Source organism: Durio zibethinus, chromosome 17 (assembly GCF_047325235.1).
Source record: "Durio zibethinus cultivar Kanyao isolate XHJ-2024 chromosome 17, ASM4732523v1, whole genome shotgun sequence".
Classification (NCBI taxonomy): domain Eukaryota; kingdom Viridiplantae; phylum Streptophyta; class Magnoliopsida; order Malvales; family Malvaceae; genus Durio; species Durio zibethinus.
Genome location: NC_143178.1, coordinates 2,598,643 through 2,624,837, shown reverse-complemented (window position 1 = coordinate 2,624,837; position 26,195 = coordinate 2,598,643). Strand labels below are relative to the sequence as shown.

Sequence of the window (26,195 nt, the reverse complement as noted above, 5' to 3'; positions counted from 1 at the left end):
TATGTTTATACATAGTGTCTCCATGTAAATTGTAATCTTATAAAAGAAAAAAAAAAGTTTGTATAACATATAATTTGTTTATATTGTGTTCTAATTAGTAGTATTTATTTAACTTTGTTACATCTAAAAGCTAGTAAAAGGAAAAGAAAATTTCATATTCTATTAGAAATAAGCAAATAGTTAAAGGGCTTTGCTCACAAATGCGACATTTTTAATATTAGTTAATATTATTTAAAATAATGATTTTTCTATTAAATGTAAAAGTTAAGTTAATATTATTTATAATAATAATTTTCTATTAAATGTAAAAATTAATAAATTTATTGATGATTTTCGATGAAAAATATTAACTTACATATTATTTATAATAATAATTTTCTATTAAATGTAAAAATTAATAATTTTATTGATGATTTTTGATGAAAAATATTAACTTATATAGCAACATTAAAGAAATATCAGTAGCATGCTTGTTAACAAAATTCATAATCAAATATATCACATACCCAAATATAACTGTTGCATACAAAACTAAAATTTTTATTTTAATTATTCATAAAAAAATAATTCATATTTGTTTTATATCCGATGTATTAAAAATAATCATAATTTTGAAAATAAAAAAAAATTTCTACTGATTTTATAAATTTGGATAGATTCAAGCTAAATTTATCAAGATTCACACATTCTATAAAAGTGAAAAAAAAAAAAAAACAATAATAGTGTGATCTAAAATTTTAATTTTAATAATTAGAATTTAATTTCTAACATGCCACATATGAAAAATGTAAAAAATAATTTATTCAAGTAAATTGAAATTGAATCCAATAAAAATCCTTGCCTAATTCTAAAAACAATTCAACTATATATTAAACCCAAAGAAATCCACGTCACCCATAACCCGCCACTTCAAACCGACACATTCTCATCATCATATAACCATGACTTGGGGAAAGCCTAACGGCGGGTGTGGTGATAACGGCGACAGTGGTGGAACGTTAAAAACCCCCTTCACGTCGTTATCCCAATCCAAAAAGCATTTCCAATTTGACGGCGTCAAAGGAACATCACCGTTATCTCTCGATTTCGTGACGTCATTATTGTCTCTCTTCACCGCCTTCACTTGTCTCTCTTCTCCTTCGCGGTCATCACTGCTCCGTTTCCTCTCTCCGTCGACGGTGTGTGCATCCAACCTACCGGCTTCAAGAGGGAAATTAAGAATCGCTTTCGAGCCACGGAGCTTAAACGCGGTTCGGTCGTAAGCCTTTGCGGCTTCGATGGCAGTGTCAAAGGTTCCTAACCAGATCCGGGAACCTCTTCGGTTTGGATCTCGGATCTCCGCGGCGAACTTCCCCCATGGACGTTGTCTGACACCTCTATAATGCCTCTTGTTTTCGGATTTTGAATTCTTCGGCTCCGCCTGAGTTAAATCCGGTTTGCCGAACTGAATCCATTCCACTTTATGCGGTAACGAGATATTAAGCGACGGTTTTCGGTTCTCAGAGCTTGAATTCGAAGAAACTTGAGGTTTTTCCAGTGAAAGTTCAACGATTTGAGGTTTGACTACAAATTCGGAAGTACCGGCGTTCGAAGAGAGGCACTTAGGTGTCGTGAGATCGATGATTTGAGGTTTCGACTCAAATTCGAAAACATCACTTCCGTTTGACTGGAACAAATTGGGAGAGAATCTAAAGAAATCATCATCGTTAAGGCAATCAAAATTGGATACTGTAAGAGACGATTCAGAGCTCGAAGTTTGCGAGTACAGAGACTCAGATTGAGAGGTCGAAATTTCCGGTTTTGGCTCAGTTATCCATTGATTTTCACCGGAAAAACTCCCCAATCCCACGGGAGAAAATTCATCAAGTAAATATTGTTCGATATAATAAAGCGCGCTAGACACTTCACTGCTTGTTTCCATAACCAAAAATGAAAGGAAAAAGAAAATTCAGAGTTTAAAATTACAAAAGAGCAAAGGATTTTGGAATTGTGTGTTTGAATTGAAGAAGAGAGGATTTTCAAAGTTTTTGCTTGAGAGTGGAAGGGAAGAGTGAAAGGTATTTATCGGCTACAAGGAAGGTTGAATCTGAAGACTTTTCAAACTTTTCAACGAAGCCTGGACGAAGGAAGGAGGAAGCAACATGTTTTTCCACTGTGCAAAGGTAAATATTACCGTCGGATTCATTGAAAATTTAAGTCAAACTGAGGATCAGACGGCTGATGGTTGAGATAATTTATGTTTTCTCTCTTTTGTTGCTTTCTTGTTGCTTGCACTTCTTGGCTGGTTCTCAAAAAGGTGGTGCTTTGGATAAAAATTTAGAAAATAACTATTTTAATGATTACATTAAAGAATTAAAAAGTAAGAAAAGACAAAATAAAAAGACATAAATATTGATTGAATTGATAAAGAATAAATATTTTATTTTAAATAAAAAATTTAAAATTTATTGTTACTATTTTATATTAGTTAATAATATATAAGTTTATTGTAAGTTTTCATTGAAGTTTACATATTTCTTTACTATGAAATATTTCATCTCTCTTCATTTAATTTTTTTTACAAAAAATTATTATTACCAAAAAAATTAGATGACATAAGATGTTTAACTTTAGAATGTTAAAATTGATTATTCCTACTTTACGTGCAAGCAAAGGAGAAGGCTTTTTTAGGTTGGAAATGGAAGGTTTCTTCTATTTTCTTAGGTGATACCATCCAATTTACATTTTAGGGTAAGGCTTTTTAAGACTCAAGCGTGGTGTGTATGAGTATCTTACTAGCTTTTGATCTGGTCGAAATGGTGTGTGAACGTAAACATTATTTACATATTTTCTCATCTCTTTCTTGTTAAATGCTGATATGTTCAAATTCAAACCCAAATTATTTTAAATAAACTGAAATTTTAGCATTCTTTTCCTTGGTTTTGAGGGAAGAAAACTGTAAGTTTCTTGATCATTTTCTTGCTTAAATTTTATCCAAGAAGTAGTATACAAGGATTAAAAATGGTGGCCGAACAAGCATAATAATAACAGACAGGACAAGCATAATAATAACATATTGAGAATGAAGACAATCATAAACCCCGATGCAATCAAGTAAAATCACAAAAGACAACATGGGTTTTGTTTGTTCTTTTTCTTTCTTTTATTATTATTATTATTGCTAGGTCTGCAAAGAAAAAAAAATTCTTTTCCCTCCTTCTTTGGTGTTTATTGGGTTTTCTGTTGGCTAGGTCATCCATACATCAATGCTTGTTTTGTTGACATCTCATCTGATGACTGATGTAATCAAACTTTAGTGGAGTAGTTGGCCTGATGAATAAATGTTTGGGTGAGAAGTAGTCAATTTGCAGAGTTTTGTATTACTGGTTCCTGGCCTCAGACTCTCTCAACCACTCTAATTTTTTAATAAGATAAAAGCATGTGTCTAGAAAAACTTCATTAAAAACTTCATAAGAGCCTTTTTTCAAACCTAAACAAAGCAAGTGGATTAATGGAAGATAAATCACTGCGTTGAAATGATCATGATGGTTTAGACGTCATTGCTTAAAGATTTGGGAGAATGATACACATAGTGAATATAGTATATGATCGATTGCATTCATTCATTAAATCTAGAAACATTTATCTGGCCTTATAGATAAGTATGAAACGTCCGTTTTTCCCTTTCTTTTTTTACAAATGAAATGTTTTTATCAATGGTAAGTGCTCCTTTTAATTACTACGTCTTTAAGATGGGACATAATTCATTATAAATTTCTTAATCTTTTTTATGCCAATCAGCAAATAGGTATAATCTATTTTGCGTGGACAGAGGTTCAAGTTGCGTCTCCAGTTCCTTCAGCCATAAAAAAACACGCCAATGGTATATTTTCTTCTCTTAATTGATGATTTAAATCTTGGAAATTTGCTCAAAGTTTTGATGAGGTGTAAACTGATTAAATGCGTGCTTGGCCTTTCTTGACTCAGTTTGGGGTAGTTTCTTTCACTATTGTTGCTCTATTAAAACTTCAATATGTAGGCCATAGAAATTAGGTGTGCAGTCCTTGATATAATGAATGAATAACCTCATTCCAAGTGTCCTTTTTACTAGGTCATACACTGCTTTAACATTTTTTTTCCCTAGATCTTAAACTAGAGATTTCTTTGGTCTAAAATCCTTTTTCAAGTGTAATTGTTTAGACTGTTTTCACTTCTCTAACGTAAAGTGTGTTATCATAATGTTTAGATTAAGGGATCTATCGTTAGATATTGATTTAAAAAAATCATCATTAATTTTTTTATCTAAATACGATTGATCAATTAAAAAATCTATTCTTTTAAAAAACACATAAACCTAAAGATCTCTAAAACAATAAGTTCAAATTTATTAATCAGAATATGATTCGAGAATACGGTTACGTGTGAGGAAGTTATAGCTCTCTCACAATGCCCATAGAAAGATGGTACTATTTTAATTTTGTGTTATTCAATAAGCCTTAAAATTTATCAAGTAATTAATTATTAAAATTATTCTCAATTGACTCTAATACTTTTAGCAAAAAATTAAAAAAACTTTCTCATATGTAAGGAGACTACTGTTTTACTTACAGAGACTCTATCGTCGGATTATTTAACATTAAAAAAATTTTAAAAAGAAAAGAAATAAAATGAAAAAAAAATAATGATTCAGCTTTAGATATAAATCTTTTTCTCTTCAAAAACTCATTGCTTTTGTACCAAAAAAATTGATACTTTCAATTTTTCTTTAAAATAATTTTTTTTAAAGGAAAATTGGTACTTCTAATTTTTCATCAAAATATTTTTTAGAAAATTATTTTAAAAAAAAATTGATACTTTCAACTTTTTTTCGAAAATATTTTTTAGAAAACTTATTTTCAAGGAAAATTGATACTTTCAACTTTTTTTTAAAAATATATTTTTTTGAAATTTTATTTTAAAAAAATCATTTTAAAAAAATAAAATAAAATAAAAATAAAATAAAGAATACTAAATAATTCTAATCTAATCAATAAATAATAATAATAATAATAAAGAAATAATAATAATAATAATAAATAAGAAAAAAAACCTTTGGAACGGCTCCGCTCAAGATAGAAATCACGGCTTAGGTGACGCGGCTTGGTGGCTCGGCTCGGCTTAAAAGGTCGGCTGAGGCACGGGTCGAACCTGGGTTAGAAGCAGGTTGACGCTACAGGTCAGGTCGTCCGAATGGGAACGGGCGGATTCTGAGGTTTTCTTAAGCGCAAAACGACGTCGTTTTTCGGTATTATAAAAAGCTCCAACTTCTATTTCTTTCGTAGACTACCTCTCATCCTTCTCTCTCTTCCTCTCAGTTTTCTCCTCATTTTCTTTACCCGCGAAGAACACCGGTGGAATTCTCACCAGAAATTGGGTTTTTCCATAGGAAACTAAGTTTTTGGCCGGAATACTCACCAGAAAACTTGAATTTCGTCGGATTCTGAAAAATTTTCAAAATTTTTTCAAAAAAAACTCTACAAAAAAAATTTAAAAAATTTCCTAAAAGTTTTAAACGGCCTTTAACACTACTTTTGCCTTTGATTTCACCTCTTTGTGATTTTTTGCCATCTGTGTGTCTTGGGTTTTGTTTCAACACCTATTTATAGAGATTGATCAGAAAAATTTCTTATCAATTCTAATTCCCTCTGGGATTAGGATTCATTCTTTGAATCCAATCCAAATTCTTTTAACCCCTGATTTATGATAGAAAACTCCTTTTAGAACTGAAAATTATGTATATAAGATGATAATTAAAACAAAATTCAGAATAGATAAATAAAAAAATAGATAAATATAAAAATATACATTAATAGATAAGTAATAAAAAATAATATTAATGGATAACTAATAAAAATATATATTATTAGATAAATATATATATATAAATAATAAAAATAAAAATAATATTTAATAAATTTAAATTTAAATTTAAATATTTATTATTATTTTTTCATGTTCTCATTTTATGACTTTATAACAAAATTTATCCTTCCGTCTTAAATTATTTAAACGGTATTGATTTTTATAGAGTTTAAAAAAATTTTAACTTTAATTATTTAATATTAAAATTAAAATTTTTTATAAAATTAAAAATTCATGATTTTTAATGTCAAAAAATAAAAAATATATAAAATATAATTTTAAACTATAAAAAAATAAAAATTTTAGATGTTAAAATAAATAAATAAATAAATAAGACAGAAGGAGTAATTCTTGATTCATCGTGAGAGAACTGACGGTTTGAAAAGAATATGTAAGTTCCATTATTTTCATCAATCTTTACCTTCCAGAAGCGAGTCAAAGACTGAGGCTGCACTCACACGCCATCAATTTATAATTTTAGATTAATTTCCATGGTTTTTTTTCCCCTTTTTAAAAATTTTTTTTAATTGATAATAAAAGGTCAACCTTCAACAACCTTCAACAAATTTAATTTTTTAGATTGTTTTCACTTCTCAAACGTAAAGTGTGTAAAAAAGAAAAAGAAGACAGAAAAGAACTTCATGCATTATCTTGTGCTATGTCTTTTCTGACTTTTAGTTTTTCTCATTATAATGCTCAAACCTTACCTTTCGTTCTTAGTGAAAAGGGTTTTTCTTTTCTTTTTATTTTGGATAGCAAAGCTAACGTCAAATCTTTTTGGATTCAAATTCCCATTTACTCCTAGCCCACTTGACTTAAACTTAGTCTGACAGTTGGACGTGAAGAAAGTGCTACTCTCTTGCTAGGAAACAACAATTAGTTACTCTGGATTTCATGAATATGGTCTGACTTTAATTTCTTCATGACGCCAGCATGCTTGCGGTAACAGATATTAGAAAGACAAAATACAACCTTGCAAGGTTTCTTTAGTGGTTAAACTAAATCATGACTAGTCTTGTTTTGCTCAGCAAACTTAATTTAGTGTGGAAAACTTCCCTGAATTACTTTGGCAGAGTATAGCTCAATTTTATATTCGTTGCAAACAATTACAAACACGAACATCGACTTGTGCAAGCATTTTCTGCTGTTTGGCCTATTTAGTAGCATGCAAATTTTGAGTTAGAGGAGCGCATGAGCACTAGGTGGAACTGCTCAAGTAATGGTAACTACAGGACATTATGTTCTAGAAGAACAGAAAAACTGTGGAGAATTAGTGGAAAATCCACAAGCAATAAGGTTATAGGTAGGGATTGAACCATTTTTTGTGTTGTACGAAGAAAGCATAGTTAATGATACTATGTTCAAGAACCAAAGAGAGAAAAGAAAAAAAGAAGAAGTTAATTTTGCATTGTGATCAGCTTATGATCACCGTGAATTTAATGACAGCTTTTGGTATATCATTATAAGCTTGTCCTTAATATTCTTTTTTTAGGAGCAAGCCCACGTCATCATCTCCATGTCTTCCATGCAACAACAGTTACTTGGAAACACTGAGATTGAGATGCAAAAGGCAGTGTAAAATTGTGCAAGTAAGCGAAATGGGAAGGGAAGCAATCATGGAAAAGGTTGATCTTGATCCCTAAGGCAGTAACTTTTCATTGAGATTCTTTTCCACACTAGTAGGTTCTTACTATTGGAAACTTTTCCACAGACTATAATTAAAATTGCAAATCAGGCAAATTGTTGAAGAAAAAGAGATTCCTTTCCAATTTCATCTCTTAATAGTTGAAGTTTGAATTTTCAGAAGAAGCTGGTTGTCCTTTAAATGTTTCTTTTAATTCATGAATACTATATATAGTTGCAGTCCTAGTATGTCAGTGGCATTTTGTTGGCACATCCCAGGGCCTATGCATATTTCAAGAAGCTTAATTCTGCTAATTCCTGACTTCTCAACATAAGTTTAATGGCATCACATTAGAGCATTCTTTAGGTTGGGTTTCTAATATATATATATGGAGTTTAGATGGAGCTCACAAAAATGGTAATCCAAGTCTTTCATACCATTCTTTCAACCATTTTGCACTTCATAATCATTTTTCGCGTTGTAATATTTGTGGCCACTTTTTGCAGATTATGGTATTAATAATTATAGCAAAACTTTGCCATTAAGTGATAGATATCTACATTTTTAACTAAAATTTAAGAAGCTTAGGGATTTTGTGTATCTTCCAGAAGCAGAGAAATCCACCCATAGGATTGAAGTTACAATGTTTGTCTTCCCCCTTTTTGCTTTTGAAATTTATGGCATGCCAATTGTCAGAAAAATCAACAGCAGCCTCCCTTCATTTGCAGCTAAACCGCTGAATAGGAAACCCTGTGATAGTTGGGATTTTCACATTCAAGTGTTGCTTTGTGTATTCATGTAATGACCCTTTTATTCTTCCTTGTGCCTCGTGATTAATAGGAATTGTATTCATTTTCCATGGATACTAACAAAAGTATGGAAAATTGAGGTTGATAGTGCTCACTTAGGGCCTTGCCGACAATCAGGATTCAGCTTTCAGCATCAGAGATTTCAAAGTGATCAGCTGCAGTGAAAGAAGGAGGCCTACTGTGATATAACACGATCAACATTTAAAAGAAATTGTTATTACTGGTTTTGTTCTTTTCCTCTTAATTTCTACTTATAGAGCATCATTATCGTTAGCCCATGTCGCTATACGGTTTCTACTTATATTTGTTGCAAAATAAATAAATGGAAATGAAAGATTTTGGTGGGATTGCGTACATAAGAAGAATGGTTTTACTATCACTGACTTTCCTGGAAATCATGAAAGACAAGCTTCAAATGTTAGAAGCAGAGTGGCAGATGCTGTTGATTCATAGGAAACTTGAGGCCTAATTGCTCCCCACTTTAAACCAATCCAAGCATTGATTTGTACAGTTGCTTCCACATACTCTGAATTCTGAAATTGGTAAGTAAATTCCCAAATCATGATGATATCTATGGAAATTTCTCCTTTTTGGATTATGAAATCTCTGGCGTTTGTTACTGATTTATTTCCTAACTTTTGCTATCAAAATTTAAGACAAGACTATAGATTTTATGTATCCTTAACATGCCATAAATTCTGGTGACAGGATATCAAAATTTATTGTGGGGGAGTTCTTTTCTTTAATAAAAGGTCTGAAAAACCCAGATCAATTGAATTCTTCCTAATAGTTCATTTATGTTTCTCTCTTCTTCACATCTAGATTATGAAAAGAAGGAGAACAAATGGACATGCCCTGTTGAAATAGTATGAGTTTTAAGAATCAAGGTTTTTAGTAGATTGTCATCAACAAATTTTTCTGCGGAATTATCAGCAACATCAATGGATAACTCCACTAGTTGTATTGCCTTGTTAAAGACAAGGAAATGGTCAGAAAAATGCAAACCATGTGTGGCATTCCACATTGGGAAATTTTAAAGATTTGCTATGATCAAAATTTGTAATATATTTTTTATAAGATAAAATTATGAAATTTTTGGATCAAAATAAATAATATTTTACAAATTAAGTGTGGGTTTTCAAAAAATGGCCTAACCAAATTAAAATGCAAAACATGGCCTAACCAAATTTAAGAGTGTATCAAGTCGAACCAAGTTGATATTTAAAGAAGCATGAGTTTAAACATGATTCAAAATTTATTATTTGATACTCGATTTAAATTTGATCGAATTTTAATTTTTAAATTTGAATTCAATTTGAAATAAATGTCTGAGTTAGTCGAATTCACTTTATTAAAGTTGTATATCAAATAAAAAATGAATTTGATTCACATGCTTGACTTCAAATTTAATTATTTGTATTCAAATTGAAATTCGATTTCATATATACAAGTAAATAATAATTTTTTAATTAAAATATTAAAAAATATATATTAAAATTTATAAGTTTGATTAAATTCATCAACTACTCGAATTGGATATTATGATATTAAATTTTGATTCACTCAATAAATCAATTTGTTCAAACTTAAACTTAATTTAATAATAATTAATTTATATTTAAAATTTATCTTAATTAAGTCCCAATAATTTATGAGCACTTTTACATTATTCAGAGCCCCAACTGAATTGCAGGTATGGATAAGCGGTGTTTTTCTAGAAACAAAAGTCGAACAGTTTCATTTTATATATGGTTGAAATGTCACTTTCCCAAATCCGAACGCATTCTAAATGAAGGGAAAGGGTTTAAATACAAATTGTCTATCCTTCAATTTTGCGTAACATTTTTTTGGTTTCACATTCGAGTATGACAATATAAATTTTTCATTTATGTATAAAACTTGGTGCCTATTTTCCAATTCTTCTTTAACTAGGGATAGGAATATAAATTAATAGAATTTTCGATAAATTATACGTAAATATGTTAAGTTTTTATTTATTTATATTTATTTATTAAATTTAATAAATGATTTTAAATAATATTTTTATATTTATTTATTAAACAAACCAAATACCAATAAAAATCTATTTAATTTGTTTATGTTCATAAATAAATTTATTTAAAATTTATTATTTGTTTATTATTCATTTGCTGTTCGTTTATAATAATTTTAACAAAATTATATTTTTATCTTTAATTCTAATCATGCTTTAAGATTCGTTTATTTTCGTTTGGGTTTATTTATATTCATTTAGAATTTATTTGTTTAAATTTATTTAATTATGATCTGTTTATTATTTATGAATATATTCATTTATATATATTAGTGAACATATTTATTTAATATTCATGAATAAGCTTTTTTAATTTAATTGAACCGAATACAAACCTTTTACCATTTAAACAAATCAAACTTAAAAAAAAAATAATTTTTTTATCAAACACGAATTGAATCTGCATATATTAAAAATAAATGAATAAATCATAAATATAAATTTATTCGTTTATATTCAATTCATTTACAATTATATCTCCAACTAGTTAACTGATAATAATATTTTGATTTTTAACTATTCAACCTAATGGTCAAGTCAATCTTAAAAGGACATCAAGGTTGAGTTTTTCTCTCTCTCCTTTTATGTAAGGTTCAGCCCCCTTGAATGTCAAAAAAAGATAATAATATTTTGTCAATGATTTTCCAAAAATCACAATTTAAAGTACTCTATTAGATAAAATAATTGACCATTAATGTGAGCATTATTATATAATAATTTCAAAAATAATATAACTTAAATAAAAAAACACTGGTAAGTCATCTGCAAAGTTGTAATCTCTTATTAAGAGTGAATAAAAATTCGATTTAATGTGTCAAATTTGATGAGGTTTATTAAATAAAAAAATTATAAATTAGATTAGATTGAACTAGACCAATATTTAAATCAATTTTGAGTGTTAATTTTGTTATTTCAAAAATTTTTGCAAGTAAAGAATTTTAAATTTTAAATTTTTTTTATCTTTGCATTAGATACCCTAATCAAGGGTATGTTTTGTTAAAATTTTAACATATTTAATACTTATTTAATATAAAAACAAGTATCTTTTTATTCAACAACAAAAGCTTCTTGAGCTGCGTGCAATACATTATTTCTCCTAACCGATTCAAGTATTTAATACTAAATATTCTCTCATTGAACCGGCCGGTTGATAGAAACTTCCATCGGTTCAATCTTCAATTTAATTTTTTTATTCATTGCGTTTAATAACCTATTGTAGCATTTTAAATGTATTTTTGGGGCATGCACGTGCAAATGCATCATCATGTTGATAAAGATAATTAATATATAGTATAAATTATTATTTCAGGATTATCATCTCTGTCGTCACTTATCCTCATGGTTTGAAAATTGAGCTTAGTAAAGCAGGAAAATGTTGAGAATATTAACACATGGTCACGTGTCTCGCACGTGAATTGTGAATAATTTATTTTTAAAAAAATTATTACTAATTATTGCATAAATTATTTACAATTATTAAAGTTGGCTTTGCCTCCCAACGCATGGTTTTGATTTCGTTGTAAAGGAAGTACTATTACTAAAAATGTAATGCACCTGTTAAGATATTTATTTAATTAAAAAAAATTACATATATGAACTCATTATCAACGAATTTGCATCGATCAATAAAAATAATGATTTAAAAATTAAAGCACCAACCCCAAGCCGCAAAAATTCAGACCATAGATTCGATCCAGATGCTTTAATTAATCTTTCTTTACTTAATATATTGTCAATCATCATTAGAAGCCTTAATATGATATAAAAATTATATATTTGATTGTAAATAATTTAAAGAATTTGCAATTTGATGATTGAATACAAAAATTTAAGGCGAAAAATTTTGATTAGAATTCCATTCAACAAAAATTCTTTACGTATAAAAAAAATTACGTAGGAAAATAAAGCAAGGGAAGGTCCCATGCACCATCGTATTACGCACGTGTAGAAATAAAACTTTTTTTTTTTGTTTTCATCGAAGTTATATACTATCTTTATCCCATTTTATTTGTTTTTGGTTATTTTTTTTATTAAAAAGTTATTTTTAAATATTATATTAAAATAAAATTTAAAAATATGTTTTGTAAAATTTAAAACTCAAAATTTACAAATTTTATTTATAAAAATATTTTAATTTATAACTTCATTAAAAATAATTATAAAATTAAATTAATTTGACTCCAAAAAGTAATACATGATAATTATTTTAAGACAGGGAGTAATAATATTATTTTCTAAGACAACGAAGGCTGCAGTTTTTGTCCATTTTGAGAGAAAATTTGGTGACTCAAACATTGCGGTGGAAACGCACACGTGCTGAACGTTGGATCGTTGTGACCAGATACCGTGCTGCAACCTTTTTTTTTTGCCAATAATAGAAAGCGGACTTTTCCTCAGTCAAAGTCGTATATGACCAACGATGGTCAATTTCAAAGCTTCTGCATCCCATTGTTTGAATATGTGGCTGGCAGTTGCTCAAAGGAAAGGATTTCCCATTCTTAGACCATATGAATTTGGATGTATGGTATCTAGCTTGGCTGACTGCTCTTTACATAACATTATCCATATCCTTGAAAGTGTAACATTGAAGATAAAGATATATTTATAATGAAAAAGTAAAGAGTAACATATAACAAAAATCAAATTAAAAATATTTTAAAAATAAAAATTTAAATATATTAAAAACTTATTCAGATAAATAGTAAGATTAATTTTAATAAAATTTATTATAATTACAATTTTAAAAAATTTATTTTAAACGAATTTTATTGAAATTAATATTTAAATTCAATAGATGATATTGTGAACTTAATTATACTGCATTAATAAAATTCAAACCTCAAATAAATTGATATAAAAAAAATTTTAAATGATCATCTTATAAAAGAGGAATAAAGGGGGAAATTAAGATTTGAGTCTTGCAAAATGATCACAATTCACAACAATAAAGTTGGTGAGAGAAGTTATAATTTCAGTCTCATACTTGATTAATCGAGTTTGTATCAAAGGAATTAAAGTTGAAAAATTAATCTTACCTTCCTCTTATTCGCTCACTATTATGGGAGAAAAATTCAAAAGAATTTAATCTCAAAGTTGTTACATGGTGTCATATATATAACTAAGCACTCATAACCAAACATAAATGCTTTTATAAGTTTGTCTTTTTCACAGCTTCTCACATGACAAACGAGGTTAGTGAACAGACTATGTACTATTGAATACAAATACAAATATATATGTAATTAATGCTGCAAATCTTATGAGGGTAATCCAATTAAAAGGATTCTAATAAAAGAAAGCAAAATTAAATTAAAAAAAAATGACGAAGTGCAATCCAAGTAGATTTTTCAGAAGGTAAAAAGGGGTTAACAGAGAATGTTTAGTTAAGTGTAGCACTATAAAACTCACCTTCCTTGAAGGAACGTTAAAGAAAAGAAAAAAAAGGGAAATTGCAAATTGAGGGATAGTGGGTGCCACCGCATCTTTAATGGACTATTGACTTTGTGCAAGACTTATCCGAAGGTCACTACATCTTTTACATTAATTTTTTTCGTACATGTCTAGAACCAATGAATCCGTTTTGGACAAGAAAACTCTCAATCTTGTCTTCTTCATCCTCTTGCCTGCCAATTCCTCAGCCAGTATTACTGTTTCTCGGTATTTTCCCACATTGTCTTAATTTGTTTCCTTTATTATTTATATATAATTTTGTATTTTTTATTAAATACATAAAAATATAAAAAAATATATTTTTTGATTTTATTAAAATCATATATTGTATTAAAATTTTAAACATATGTTTAAGCAAGAGAAAATGAAGGAAAAAAACATTGTTACGTCAAGAAAAAAATAAGAGAGAAAAAAGAAGGTTGGAAAATTAAAAGACATGGAAAGAAAATGAAAGGCAAAAAAAAGAAATTGCAATTTCAATGAAATTAAACTCAGCGATTTTCAACAGGACAACTAGAACAAGTGGATAACAGACAAGCAACATTTTGCTGCTGTCAACAGATGACGTCATCCCATTTCAATATCCAAAATATAAATCACGTGTCTAAAATGAAATTGCGAAGAAACTCATTCCCTATAATAAAAACAAAATTAGAAATAAAAAATAAAACAACCGCCCCACCATTATTATTAATTTAAAAAAGTAAACAAAAATCCAAACCGAAAATTCTGCCGGCTTAAGTGCATGTATCTAATTTCCCTATATAACCCCAATTTCCCTAAGCCACGTAAGGATTCAGACTCCAAATCCCTCAGAATTCCTCAAAATAACAATCTTCCCTGAAAATTTTGAGATTTCAAATTACAAAAAAGCTAAACAGTTTTCGTTATGGAAATGTACCCAAGTACGAATGATTCCGAGTTAGTGATGCTGGACTCAATTCGGCGACACTTACTTGGCGAGTCATCAGACTTCCGACTCGCTGCTTCAACTGATTGTACCAACGCGGCTCCCCCTATGTTTTGCAGGAGCTCAAGCTTTAGTCGATTGTATACTTGTTTGACTGAAACCTGGGGTGACCTCCCACTCAAAGAAAACGATTCCGAAGACATGCTCGTTTTCGGATTCCTCCGCGATGCTTTAACTGTCGGCTGGGTCCCATCCGATAACTCTTCCTCGAATATCCCGCCGATTAAATCGGAGCCGAAAGAGGTTTTAATAGAGACACCGGTGAAAAGAGAAAGTACGGAGGCGGCGACAACGGCGGTTCCCGCTGTGGTTCCTGCCAAAGGGAAGCATTATCGGGGAGTTAGGCAAAGGCCGTGGGGGAAGTTCGCTGCTGAGATTAGGGACCCGGCTAAAAATGGGGCGCGGGTTTGGTTAGGTACTTTTGAGACTGCTGAGGATGCGGCTTTGGCTTATGATAAAGCAGCTTACAGGATGCGTGGCTCGAGAGCTTTGTTGAATTTTCCATTGAGGGTGAATTCCGGGGAGCCTGACCCGGTGAGGGTAACGTCAAAGAGGGCATCACCGGAGCCGTCTTCGTCCTCTGGCTCAGAGAACGGATCGCCGAAAAGGAGGAGAAAGGTGGCTGCCTCGGCTCCGGCTGTTGCTCAAGCCGGGTTAGATATGGGTTCAGAAGCGGAAGTTAAGCATCAAGTTGGATCGTGTACACATGGCCAACAGTTATTAGTCAATTAATGGTGCCGCGGTATTGAATCAATGAAAGCACAAATCAGCTTATGGACATCCCTCAATTTAAAAAGATTAAAAAAAAAAATGAGGAGTTGAAATTTATTTCAAGTTGAGAGATTGTTAGGCTTTGTGAATACAAAGGACTTGTTATTATTTCATTGAAGTTTTGTTGAATGGGGATTTTTTTTTGTTGTTTTGTTTTTACAAATGATGTTAACATTGTGCTTTGAATGGACAAAAATGTGAATATTCCCATAAAAATTTAAATTATTATTAAAATTTGTGAAAAAAATTAGGATTGGAGTTTGAATTAAAAAGAATCAAAATCTTAAAGCGTGTTAATGCTACCCAGCTAATCCCTAATTGGTGGGAACTTAATTTTTAATCAATGGGATTTTTGCGTGACAAGCAACTTTTGTTTAGTATAAATCAGTAATAATGGTAAAAAAGTGTTAATTTACCTCAAAATTAAAGTTCGAAAAATGATATATGAAACGAAATTCAAAAATTGGAAATCAGGTGACAGACAATGATACTAGTTATATAACTAATTGCAATGTGAAAGTCAATTATTATGTGTTTGTAATTGTATCTCTATTCCATTTGGATTTGAATAAACGATAAAAGGTTTTCAATTGATTTTTAAATTTCATTTAATCCATTTTTTAAAATCGATCAAAATAAATTTATGAAAATCTTATTTAATAGATTCAATGTGAAATTATCTTTTTATATTCTTTTATTATTTAATAATTTAACTCAATCATATATGAAATATTTTTTGTAAATTTCAAAAATAAAGTTATTATGTGGAGAAAGTTAAAGGCATGTTTGTGTACTTTCTATAAAAGGAAAATAACCCTTGCATGTTTGGAAATACTTTTTATTATTACAAACAGTGTGGTGAGAAGCATTTTCTGCTGCAACGTTTTGGGTCTTTTGGCAGCAATTAAATTACGAGACATCGCTTTCAAAAAATAAAGAGGGCGCCTTAGCTACACATTTGCGTGTGGTACCTTTGCAAATTGCAGCTCACAAAACGAAACCACATCCAGCTGGCCTGGTCCATAATAAAACCACCAGAACCAGCTGGTTCGGCCTAGAAGAACATCCTCACGTGACACCTTTTCACATGTCTTTTTATTTTTCTTATCTTGGATCCGTCTTAACCATTTTTTTTCTTTTCATGTTTGGTGAGAAGTTTATTTCAAGTACAAATCCAAACCGAAATTTCAAGATTAAAGACGGTTGAACAAAGCAAATTAAACTTGAATTGTAACTTCAAGATTCTCAAAAGTTATCAAAGACTTATGAACCAAGTCATAATTAATGACGCCAAAAGGGTCTCAATCTTGTGTAAAATGAAGGCAAAGTCATAAACACATGTAAAACAACATTAAAACACAATTGAAAAGTCCATTCTTGCTTATATCATTTCAAAGTTTTAGTATAAATAATATAAACATATACGTCGTGTAGCGAATAGCGTAAGAAATTAAACACTTGGGGGCAAAAGAAAACAGATGCTTGGAGATTTGGTGTTGTGAGGTCAGCCTCAAGGAACAGCTACGGTAGATAGTTGTATGATCAGATCAGATCAGATCAGATTAATCATCAATGTAGTGAGTAGCAGGTTTATCCAATCTAGTCGCTTTTTGACATTGAAAATTTGACTTTTGATTTTGTGGACATTTCAAACTTTTCTTTTGGAAAGTTATTGCTTTCACATTGAGTTTAAATTCAAAAGCATGAAACAATAAATAAGACATGTTTGTAGTTGTAGGGGATTTTCTTTTGCTAGATTGCTGACTTACATGATTGTTCATGATGAAAAAAACGATTAATAATATTTGGACTTTTTTTTTTTTTTGTGAAATGAAATTTGGGTCTGAACAGAAAAAAGCTTAGGTGGGAATGTTTGTACTTTTCTACGTGGATTTAATCAGATGAAATTTTGTTGATTTAAGGACTGAACAATACTAGATGTTAACATGTTGTATCTAGATGTTCAAAAGACAGAAATACTAACAGATTGGGCTTATCATTAACGTCGAAGGAAGACTAGATGTAGTTGTAGCAGGCAACAATGAGGCAGCCATTGCGGACAAGTACAGACTTAGGAAATGGGTAATGATAGCCTTCTGATGCATCCAAGATGATCCTGCAAACAGGCCTACAATAAAGATGGTGACGACTGACGCAAGATGTTCTAGCCATAGTGAAACTGAATCATGCAATACAATAAGTTTCTTACCATGCAGGGTTCTACAACAAATCATCAGATAGGATTGTTTGCTACAGGCAACAGATACATCTGTTTGGGCTATACCCACATGCACATGATGAAAGGCATATACAGATGCACTATGTCAAGGTGACTGAACATTTAGAATCTAATCAGTTTGAAGGAAATTGATGACACTACTTGCCATCTTAAAATGCACCTGCCACTTTCTTAGAGAGTGCAATAACATTGAAGTTGAGTGACTCGGGATATTTCTGGATCATGCCCCTTATGACTTTCGCTGCATCCTGTTGTAACAGAAAATTATAGCAATTAGTCCTAATGATTAGCACATCATGCAAACATTTATCACCGAAAATTAAGGAAAATAGCCAGTAGAATGCTGAAACCCGAGCATTCACAGTACACTTGGAGAGCCAACAAAGTCCAATCACAAGGCTGAAACACTCCAAAACGTTTTGAGCAACTCAGCTTCGTACAAACACAAAAACAGACAGACAGAGGGAGTTTGAGATGGATTGTGAAAGTTGAAGCTGATGCTTCAAACTAAAACGAATTCTACCACTTGAAATTCCCCAAACCCCAAGCTGAAAGAGATATAGATGAGCTACCTTCTTCCACTTTCAACTTTCTCAAGGCACAACAGCCAATAACTAAGATAAAAGGGATAAAAACATCCCTCTACGAACACCAAACCACTTGCATTTCTTAAAAGTTAAAATATTTCTCATAAATTGTCTTTTTGACAGCCAAATATATGTCAAAAGGAGAATCATAAGAAGAAAAATAGAGTTTTAACTGCCAACACAAACCTGCAATAAGCTACTTGGTGAGGATGCGCCATGTGATATGGGTCCTGACTTGCTTCCATCAAGCTCATAAAGTTCTCCTACATTAACGAGAAGAAAAAAAATTAAGATCAAAGCACCAAAAACTACATTTAAGATATTTCAAAAGCATCTCATACCAAAGCAATAGAGATTGTCTTTTCCTTTCATTTTGGCTTCTGTATATTCTGAAATGAGAGAGAGAGAGAGAGAGAGAGAGAGAGAGAGAGAGTACGTACCATCAACACATGTGAAGCACGTAAAATGAGCGTCCACATTGTTTGAAGCCTGCCAAGAAAAAATGGTAAGACAGAACAAAGGAAATGGGATTAGACAAAAAAAAAAGTATTAGTCCTCAGCATCGAAAGGACTCATCAATAAAGTAGCTCAGCTCAGCCTTGCCATACTATATTTCTCAAAAAAAAAAAAAAAAAAAAAAAAAAAAAAAAAAAAAAAAAACCTTGAAATGCTGTATTATGCACATCTGTATCCTACCTAGCTTTCAACATGTTAAATTTTACATCAGAATCAAGTAGAAGAAAAAAAATACTTATAATAGATTTACCTCTGTTTCACCAGCTGTAGCTGCTACAGAGTGAGCAACTTCCATTTCTCTGTCTTTCTCAAGAAATGCTGCACGCTATAGAAGCATATAACAATTTGAAGTCAGTAATGAGGAATCACAAAACATGCAGGCAAAAAACCCACACATGTGAATGCAGAGAGAGAGAGAGAGAGAAGAAGAAGAAGAAGGATAAGAAGTAGAACCTCCAATGGATCCATGCTTGCAGTAGATTTAAAAAACCTATCTAGAAATGATTCCTCTTCTGGAAAAAAGATAATGAAAAAAAGATGTTGGATGTGTTTCACAAAATAGGCTAATAACTACCAAATACCCTTTAGTTCAGTTCTCAAAGCAAGCAAGATCCTAGCATAATTTGCTAAAGAAGATCACAATGAAATATGGTTCCTCGTTCTGAAGACAGAAAAAAGGGAAGAAAAAAAAAGGCCCGTTCATGGGTACAGCATATGTCTTAATTACCATTCTTCCAACAACTATTATTCCAACCAATGGCAGCATGCAAGCTGACATGTTACAATTAAACTGACACATGTAAAAATTACAACGCATTACTAAGTACGCCCTGTAAACATTTTTAACATAAATATGAAAATAACCATTACTCATCAATAATTGATGAATATTAGAGCCAACTTACGAAGTTTGATTTCTGAAGTGATATTTCCAACACCATGAAGAAGCCCAATTGTTCCACAAGCATTTCCCACAGTTTGTTTCATGAAATAAACTTTGCTGCTAGCATCCTACAGCCAAAACAAAAAAGGAGAAAAATTTTTAATTGGATCATACAAAGTTCTGAAACATGACAGAATTTCCATTTTTTTGCTACTGCATCTATTCTTTTTGGTTTAGGAAAGTTAAAAAGGAGAAATGGAGATTTTGAACTTAAGTTTTGCATTCTCTTAAGAGTGATTTTCCTTTTCCCTTTTCAATTGTACCCCTTGTACTAGGTTATTTGATGAGCTCCATCATCCAATATGAGTAGTTAGTCTCATCCACCAAGTAATTCACAATTATGAATGCTACCCACACAAACTATAGAAATGTGGGGTTGACAAGGAGGATATATGGAGCAACTAAGAGTTCTTTTACACCAAGAAGAATCATATCTAGCAATCGTAAGGCAGAACTACGCGCAAGTTTCAACAATTTAAGTTACAATTGTTATTATGGTCTAAACATTTCTGATCAATCTTCACAACACTCTAACGCAAAACACAAAAAAAAAAAAAAAAGAACAGCATTGCACTTACTCTTTTCTCATTATCCTGCTGCAATCTCTCTTCTTCAGTCTGAAAACATTCAAACCATACAAACAGACAACTTCTATTATGTGTATCAGTTAAGTTAATTTTTAAGATACGGCCCAACAAGGCGACTAATGCTGGAAAGAAATAAAGTTTGCAGTTGAACACACCTGAGAAGTTATTGGAAAAAGAAAAAGGACAGCAAGAACAGGCTGTGGCACCATTGCTAAGAGTTCATCCTCCAAGCCATAAACATCGCAGCACTCTGCCTCATCCTCCGGAAGACCCAGACCCCAAAGAAACTGGAGAATACCAATGTTACCATTTTCAAGGAATTAAAACAAAATATTACTATTAGCACAGACTCATAACAATCAATTTGTTTCAAAACTTAATAGTATAATCTAAAGATCTTATGATAAGTAAAAATTCAATTTTCATATAAAAAAATGAAAAGAAAAATGAAAAGCACCTGGTTCATGACTTCGGGGTTAGCTTCGAGAGGAAGCCATCTCTTAGCAGAAGGGATTTCGTCCGGAGTTGCCATTTTGCCTTTTTTCTTTTCTTTTTCTAGGAATGGGATTTTAATATTTTTGTCTCTTACTTTATTTATAGGTTTTGGCTGGGATTTAAATCAGATGAAAGTGATATGAAACTTCTTTTTAACCGCACTGTGAAACTGAAACGCCGCGGTGAATAGTAGCAGGAAACGCAAATAGTGTCCGTTTATTTGTGACGAGGAAAACATAAAGGCTTGGGCTCTTGATGGGCCCATTATAATCGAAGTCAGAAAAAGGCCAAGGTTCTTGATCGGCCCATTTTCTAGACCGTCGTCCAAACCTTTTTACATTGGTGATTGATTCATTCTGGTTGGGCGACAGAAAGAAATTCTCATTGTGCTAGAATGCTTGAATGACACTGAATCCTTAAAACCAAATCAATAGTTTGCATGTATCAAATGCAATCATGAGTAGAGAGTAAGTGCAGGAACAACAATAGTTGTCGTAGAAAGTTAAATCAATCGAGCCACTCCCCATTTGATCTCCATCTGAACCGTTTCCAAGTGAGGGCAAGTACTGCAGTGCATATTCCATTGGGATGTGAAAGTCATTGATGTCAGTAACATCTTTCTGTGTCAGTTCCTTACCAAATAACAATTGATATGACATCCTGCCGCTGCTGCATCTGCTTCTAGTTCCGATACTGGAGTTTGAACTTCCTACCATACCTTTTCTTGAGTCTGATCTGACTCCCTCTCCCCCTAATATAGACTTGTTTGAATAAGAGAAAAGAGTTGGTGAAAAAACCATTGGGTTGCTGCCAATTATAAAGAGGAATCACTTCCAGAATAGCAAGTTACAAGTCCAACACACAAAGGATTGGCTATGGTAATTAACTGTAGACTAGAAAAATCATCAAACGTGATTCTGTTATGGCAGCTATCACTGAATTCCCTATCATGACCTTCAGACATTAACAAGAATGGAAAGCTTCTAAAATGATCTTTCACGACATTATAATTGAAAAAATAAAAGAGTTATTACAAGTTGTTGCTCAACTGTCACAGCCTTTTGCATTGTTGACAAAGATAAACTAAAGAGCTATCCATCTAAGCAGAATCATAATGAACTCCATTGTCATCTGAATCAGTTAATTCATGCAAAATTATCAAAATTCTCGCCCAGGAAATAGAGGACAAAGTTACTAATTAACGACTTGTAGCCTTTAATTCTTGAAGCCAAAGTTCGTACTTATAATACAAACATGACAATTTTGTAAACTACCTTTATGATGAAAGCCAAAAATACCTTAATGACATAATGTGATAAACCGGTAGAACTGGAACTTCAATCACTTTATATGTTCATTTCCTTCTTTTGACACAACATTTCTCTCTTCCTAATTTGGAAACAAACACGCTTTTGTTCAATCTACTTGCCAGTAATGTTAGAACCCGACATTGGGATTTGTCAGAATTTCAACATTGTCATATTAACTGCTATAGGAGACCATCTTCAGCATTCATCAATATCACAATATATTGCACACTAGCACATTAACTGTATTTCGTTAAAAATAGGTGTAAAATGGATAAAAGCTCAAGTAAAAGTAAGGTTTTGAAAAGTGAGGATTTAGATTCGATCTCTGAAACAACTACCATAGTGAACAAGGCTGCTTAGCATACAGAAAATTTAAACAACCATAGAATTAACTTTGGCATACAAGGTTAATGTAATTTATTTTTGTCATTTTAATTACTATAAAGAGTTCATCCAACATATAGACTTCTCAAAGGCCCAAATTTAAAACAAATTGAAAACTATTATCAGTCATAAACTTGTCTGAAACCTGTTATTTAGTAAGAGTCTGGGTCTTTCTTCTTATTCACCAGTATATCTTGGCTTCCGCTTCTCGACAAATGCTGCTAAGCCTTCCAAGCGATCTTTTGTATTCAAATGCCGTTCATAGCACTCTTCTTCTAAATCCAAAGCCGAAGCCATATCTCTCTCAAGCCCCTCGTTTATAGCTCTTGTTGCCATCCTCATTGCTATTGGACCCTATTAAGAACATGTTAATTTGAATATTAAAGAATTTGTATGGGGTAACACAGTTATTTTTTTCCAATAAAATAAGAGGTAAGCATCATCAATGAACATCAATGCAACCCAAAGAGATCCTTTAACCAGTAGCTACTAAAGTTAAAGAGATGCTCTGAACTCTTCTTTAAAATTAATAACAAGGGAGAGCAATAAGAGGAACAAAATTAAATTAACAGCAATCTAGCAACAGAAAAGAAAAAAAAAAAGCAATAAACTACCCAATGCAATAACACATTGGAGTTGCAGACCTTTCATTTCCGGATATATAATATGAATGAACTTGGAAAAGAATATACCAAATGAACTTCCAAGCAAGAAAATTTTGAAAATGCGTAAATTTTACCTTCTGATTTATTTCACGAGCAATTTCTAAGGCTTTGGGATGAGCTTCCCCGGCAGGAACACAGTAATTGACAAGACCTGAATATCACAGGCATTGTTCAGTACTTGACTAGGACAGGCAGAGAACATAGGAGGGGAAAAAAACAGCACATTGGCATGCATAACCATAGACAATGCATCCCTGCCACCAATTCTCCGACCAGTAAAAATAAGTTCCTTCGCTATTGATTTTCCAACCAATCTAGGAAGTCTGTGAGTCCCACCTGCACTGTTAAATATATGGCCAATTAGCTATCACCTTACAGATTTTACTCAAAAAATAATAATAATAATAAAATAAAAGAACTGATCAAGTAATAAATATAATGTATAATACTGAAACAAGAGTTAGCACATACCCAGGAATTATGGCAAGTCCTGTTTCAGGCAATCCCAATAATGCATTTTCCCCTAAGCAATTTTAGAGGAGAATCCATTATAAACAATTTTAAGGAAAAAATAAGACCATGTAACCAATCACTTCAGAAGCAAATAAAACTAATTATGAAATGATTAAAAATATAAGACTACCACAGATCCTACGATCACATGACAGAGCCATTTCAAGTCCTCCACCCAATGCTGCACCTTCAATAACAGCAATAGTAGGAATATGAAGTTCCTGAACTAAAGAAATTGTAGTCCAATGTAAGCAAACAATCTAAAAGAAGGCCATTAAGTGAAAAGTATAACAGCATTAGTTAAGAAGAACATTTTAAAGTCTAGGGGCATTATCCAGTTAATGGTAATCTTGCAAGCAACACTTTATGCAACAATGTTGAAGGATTGGACCCCAGGCCCTGCTTTAGGAGGAACACTATTGGGAAATGAGACGATATGTTTTACATGCATATCAAAGACAACTAACCAATACTTCTGTGTATTTCAATGTTTAAAAATGTATACATCTATAGTTAGTTTACGCATTACTAACGTATCATGCTCATATAATTTCAACATCAACGCGATAACAGGGCAACCAACCATCATAAAGCATGTTGGGATATGATAAGGACTAACCTCTAATAATGAGAAAGTGGATCGCAAGTAGTTGATATATGAATGGACCTCAGAAGCAGTCATCTTCTTTCGTTCCTGCCAATCAAAGGCCATGAAAACTATAAGATTAACATCTAATGACAACATATGGAACTCAAAATATCTTGACACGTTTAACCCTTTAATATCATTTCCAAACAAGTAATTTCCTCATCAATACTTCTAATAATAACGACACCATCAGTTGAAAATTGAAATAAAGTAAAAAAAAAAAAAAACTCAATTTCCATAAAAAAATTTAGACTTTTTTAACTTTCAACAACTAAAGAAAGCGAATTACCTTTAAATCAGCGCCAGCACAGAAAACCTTGGGAACTGAGCTGGAGATCATAACTACGTGAGAGGAGGAATCTCTATCGATAGCTTCGAAGGCATGGCGCAAGCCTCTCAACGTATCAATCCCAATTGCATTTTTGGCTTCAGGCCTATCCAAATTAAAGTCAGTAATTCCTGCCAATTTTGTACTTAAAATTTAGTTTTTCAGATTTCTTGAACAAAACATTAAAACGTCAACAGTCGGATGCTTTGTTGAAATTTTCTTAAAAGGAAAACAATACCGGAATCGGAGTCAGAGAGACGGTGGAGATTTGTTTCTGATCGAGTGCAAATTTTGCATCGTTAAGCGGCAGAGAATGGCGAGATGGAGACGAAACGCACCGCTTCAATTTAATACATCGAATGAAACCAACATCGAATATTTTATAATATTTATTTGTGATGCATTTGTTATGGATATTATTTTTTATTTTATCATATAAATTAAATGATAAAAATATAGTTTATGAATAAATATATGTTTATAATATTGAGGATCCATCACAAACCTTTATTTATGCAAAAGCATGTTAAAGGGAAAATGACACATGATCTAAAGATAAATGAGACTTTTTCGTAAGACAGTTAAAGCAAGCTGAGTGAGATTCATGTTGAACAAAAAAAGTTCACAAAAATATAATAAAAAAATAATAAATTAAAAATTTATATATTTTTTGAATAAGTTATATTTTATTTATCTAAAAGAAGTAGTAAATTGTCACAATTCATTGACACCAAACAATTAATGTACTATTCTAGCCTTCTGCCTATTAACAATCAAATCATATTTTAATTATTATGTAATATAATTGTAATTATATTTTAAGCATTACATAAATTTTTATTGATTAAGTTAGCAGCAATCAAATAAAATTCATGTAATTGAGTTGACAATTAAGATCATACATTTGTTCTTTTGTTCTTTCTTTATTCTTGAATAATTTGTAATTCATTTCTCTCCGTATCATATATGGTACATATAAGCATTCCAAGCAATGTGTAATATTATTGATATCAATGCCTTGCCTTTCATCCTTGTCGTTGCCCATTTCAATTCTTCAATCCACTTCCCAAATCCTCTATCAATCCTACATGACTGCAGTATCGTTCTACACACCATTTTTGCATATTCATAGCAAAAAAAATATGATCCTTGGATTCCCTTTCATGTTGACATAGGTAACACCTTTCATTCACCTCCACTCCTTAATTTCTCAACCAATATTTTGTTGGAAGCTTGTTATAGTCATCAATGCAATCATTGAGTGTTTTAGGATATGATACTAAAACCATATTAATTTATGCCACTCAACCTTCCTTTGTTTAGCTTTTAACTCATTCTAGACTATTGCAACAAATAGCCATTGCCAGGGACATACCACACTTCAACACAATTTTCCTGTTTGATGAATTTATGTGTAGTAGA

General features: G+C 31.4%; 3 protein-coding genes and 1 pseudogene across 8 annotated transcripts; 1 reads left to right on the top strand and 3 right to left on the bottom strand.

The window, feature by feature from the left end:
• Positions 1–779: 779 nt before the first annotated feature.
• LOC111276884 (ethylene-responsive transcription factor 5-like) lies at positions 780–2,067 on the bottom strand. Its single transcript, XM_022862824.2, has one exon. The coding sequence runs from the start codon at positions 1,919–1,921 to the stop codon at positions 932–934; it is 990 nt and encodes a 329-aa protein (XP_022718559.1). The 5' UTR covers positions 1,922–2,067; the 3' UTR covers positions 780–931.
• Positions 2,068–14,480: 12,413 nt separating this feature from the next.
• LOC111276899 (ethylene-responsive transcription factor 2-like) lies at positions 14,481–15,720 on the top strand. The gene has a single exon (XM_022862860.2). It carries the CDS (start codon positions 14,706–14,708, stop codon positions 15,516–15,518), a length of 813 nt encoding a protein of 270 aa, XP_022718595.2. The 5' UTR covers positions 14,481–14,705; the 3' UTR covers positions 15,519–15,720.
• A 1,793-nt stretch (positions 15,721–17,513) lies between these two features.
• Positions 17,514–21,103, bottom strand: LOC111276887 (ubiquitin carboxyl-terminal hydrolase 3-like). Of its 5 annotated transcripts, none has more exons than XR_016329044.1 (10): positions 20,887–21,044; positions 20,585–20,716; positions 20,421–20,459; positions 19,805–19,910; positions 19,353–19,411; positions 19,150–19,224; positions 18,824–18,872; positions 18,570–18,646; positions 17,767–18,044; positions 17,514–17,685 (listed from the first exon to the last, which is right to left on the bottom strand). XR_016329044.1 is itself a non-coding variant. In XM_022862837.2 (10 exons), the coding sequence occupies exons 1-10, from the start codon at positions 20,959–20,961 to the stop codon at positions 17,537–17,539; spliced, it is 849 nt and encodes a 282-aa protein (XP_022718572.2). In that variant the 5' UTR covers positions 20,962–21,044; the 3' UTR covers positions 17,514–17,536. The 5 variants fall into 5 exon arrangements, 3 of the variants coding, with proteins under 3 accessions (XP_022718572.2, XP_022718580.2, XP_089602152.1); XR_016329045.1 differs by having other exon boundaries at positions 17,514–17,673; XM_022862837.2 differs by having other exon boundaries at positions 17,957–18,044.
• Positions 21,104–22,645: 1,542 nt separating this feature from the next.
• LOC111276928 (putative enoyl-CoA hydratase 2, mitochondrial) lies at positions 22,646–25,889 on the bottom strand (annotated as a pseudogene). Its single transcript, XR_016328914.1, has 9 exons — positions 25,796–25,889; positions 25,012–25,047; positions 24,735–24,904; positions 24,416–24,490; positions 23,927–24,017; positions 23,755–23,806; positions 23,529–23,624; positions 23,358–23,460; positions 22,646–22,972 (listed from the first exon to the last, which is right to left on the bottom strand). The product of XR_016328914.1 is annotated as a putative enoyl-CoA hydratase 2, mitochondrial (transcript).
• Between the last annotated feature and the right edge of the window lie 306 nt (positions 25,890–26,195).

Bases quoted from the DNA above. Each gene is read 5' to 3' on its own strand.
- LOC111276884 (XM_022862824.2), bottom strand. From the start codon at position 1,921: ATGGAAACAAGCAGTGAAGTGTCTAGCGCGCTTTATTATATCGAACAA.
- LOC111276899 (XM_022862860.2), top strand. From the start codon at position 14,706: ATGGAAATGTACCCAAGTACGAATGATTCCGAGTTAGTGATGCTGGAC.
- LOC111276887 (XM_022862837.2), bottom strand. From the start codon at position 20,961: ATGGCAACTCCGGACGAAATCCCTTCTGCTAAGAGATGGCTTCCTCTC. The intron at 20,460-20,584 runs GTGTGTTCAACT...GAATGTTTTCAG, and splicing joins TTTTTCCAATAACTTCTCAG to ACTGAAGAAGAGAGATTGCA. The intron at 19,911-20,420 runs GTAAGTGCAATG...TTTTGGCTGTAG, and splicing joins AGCAGGATAATGAGAAAAGA to GATGCTAGCAGCAAAGTTTA.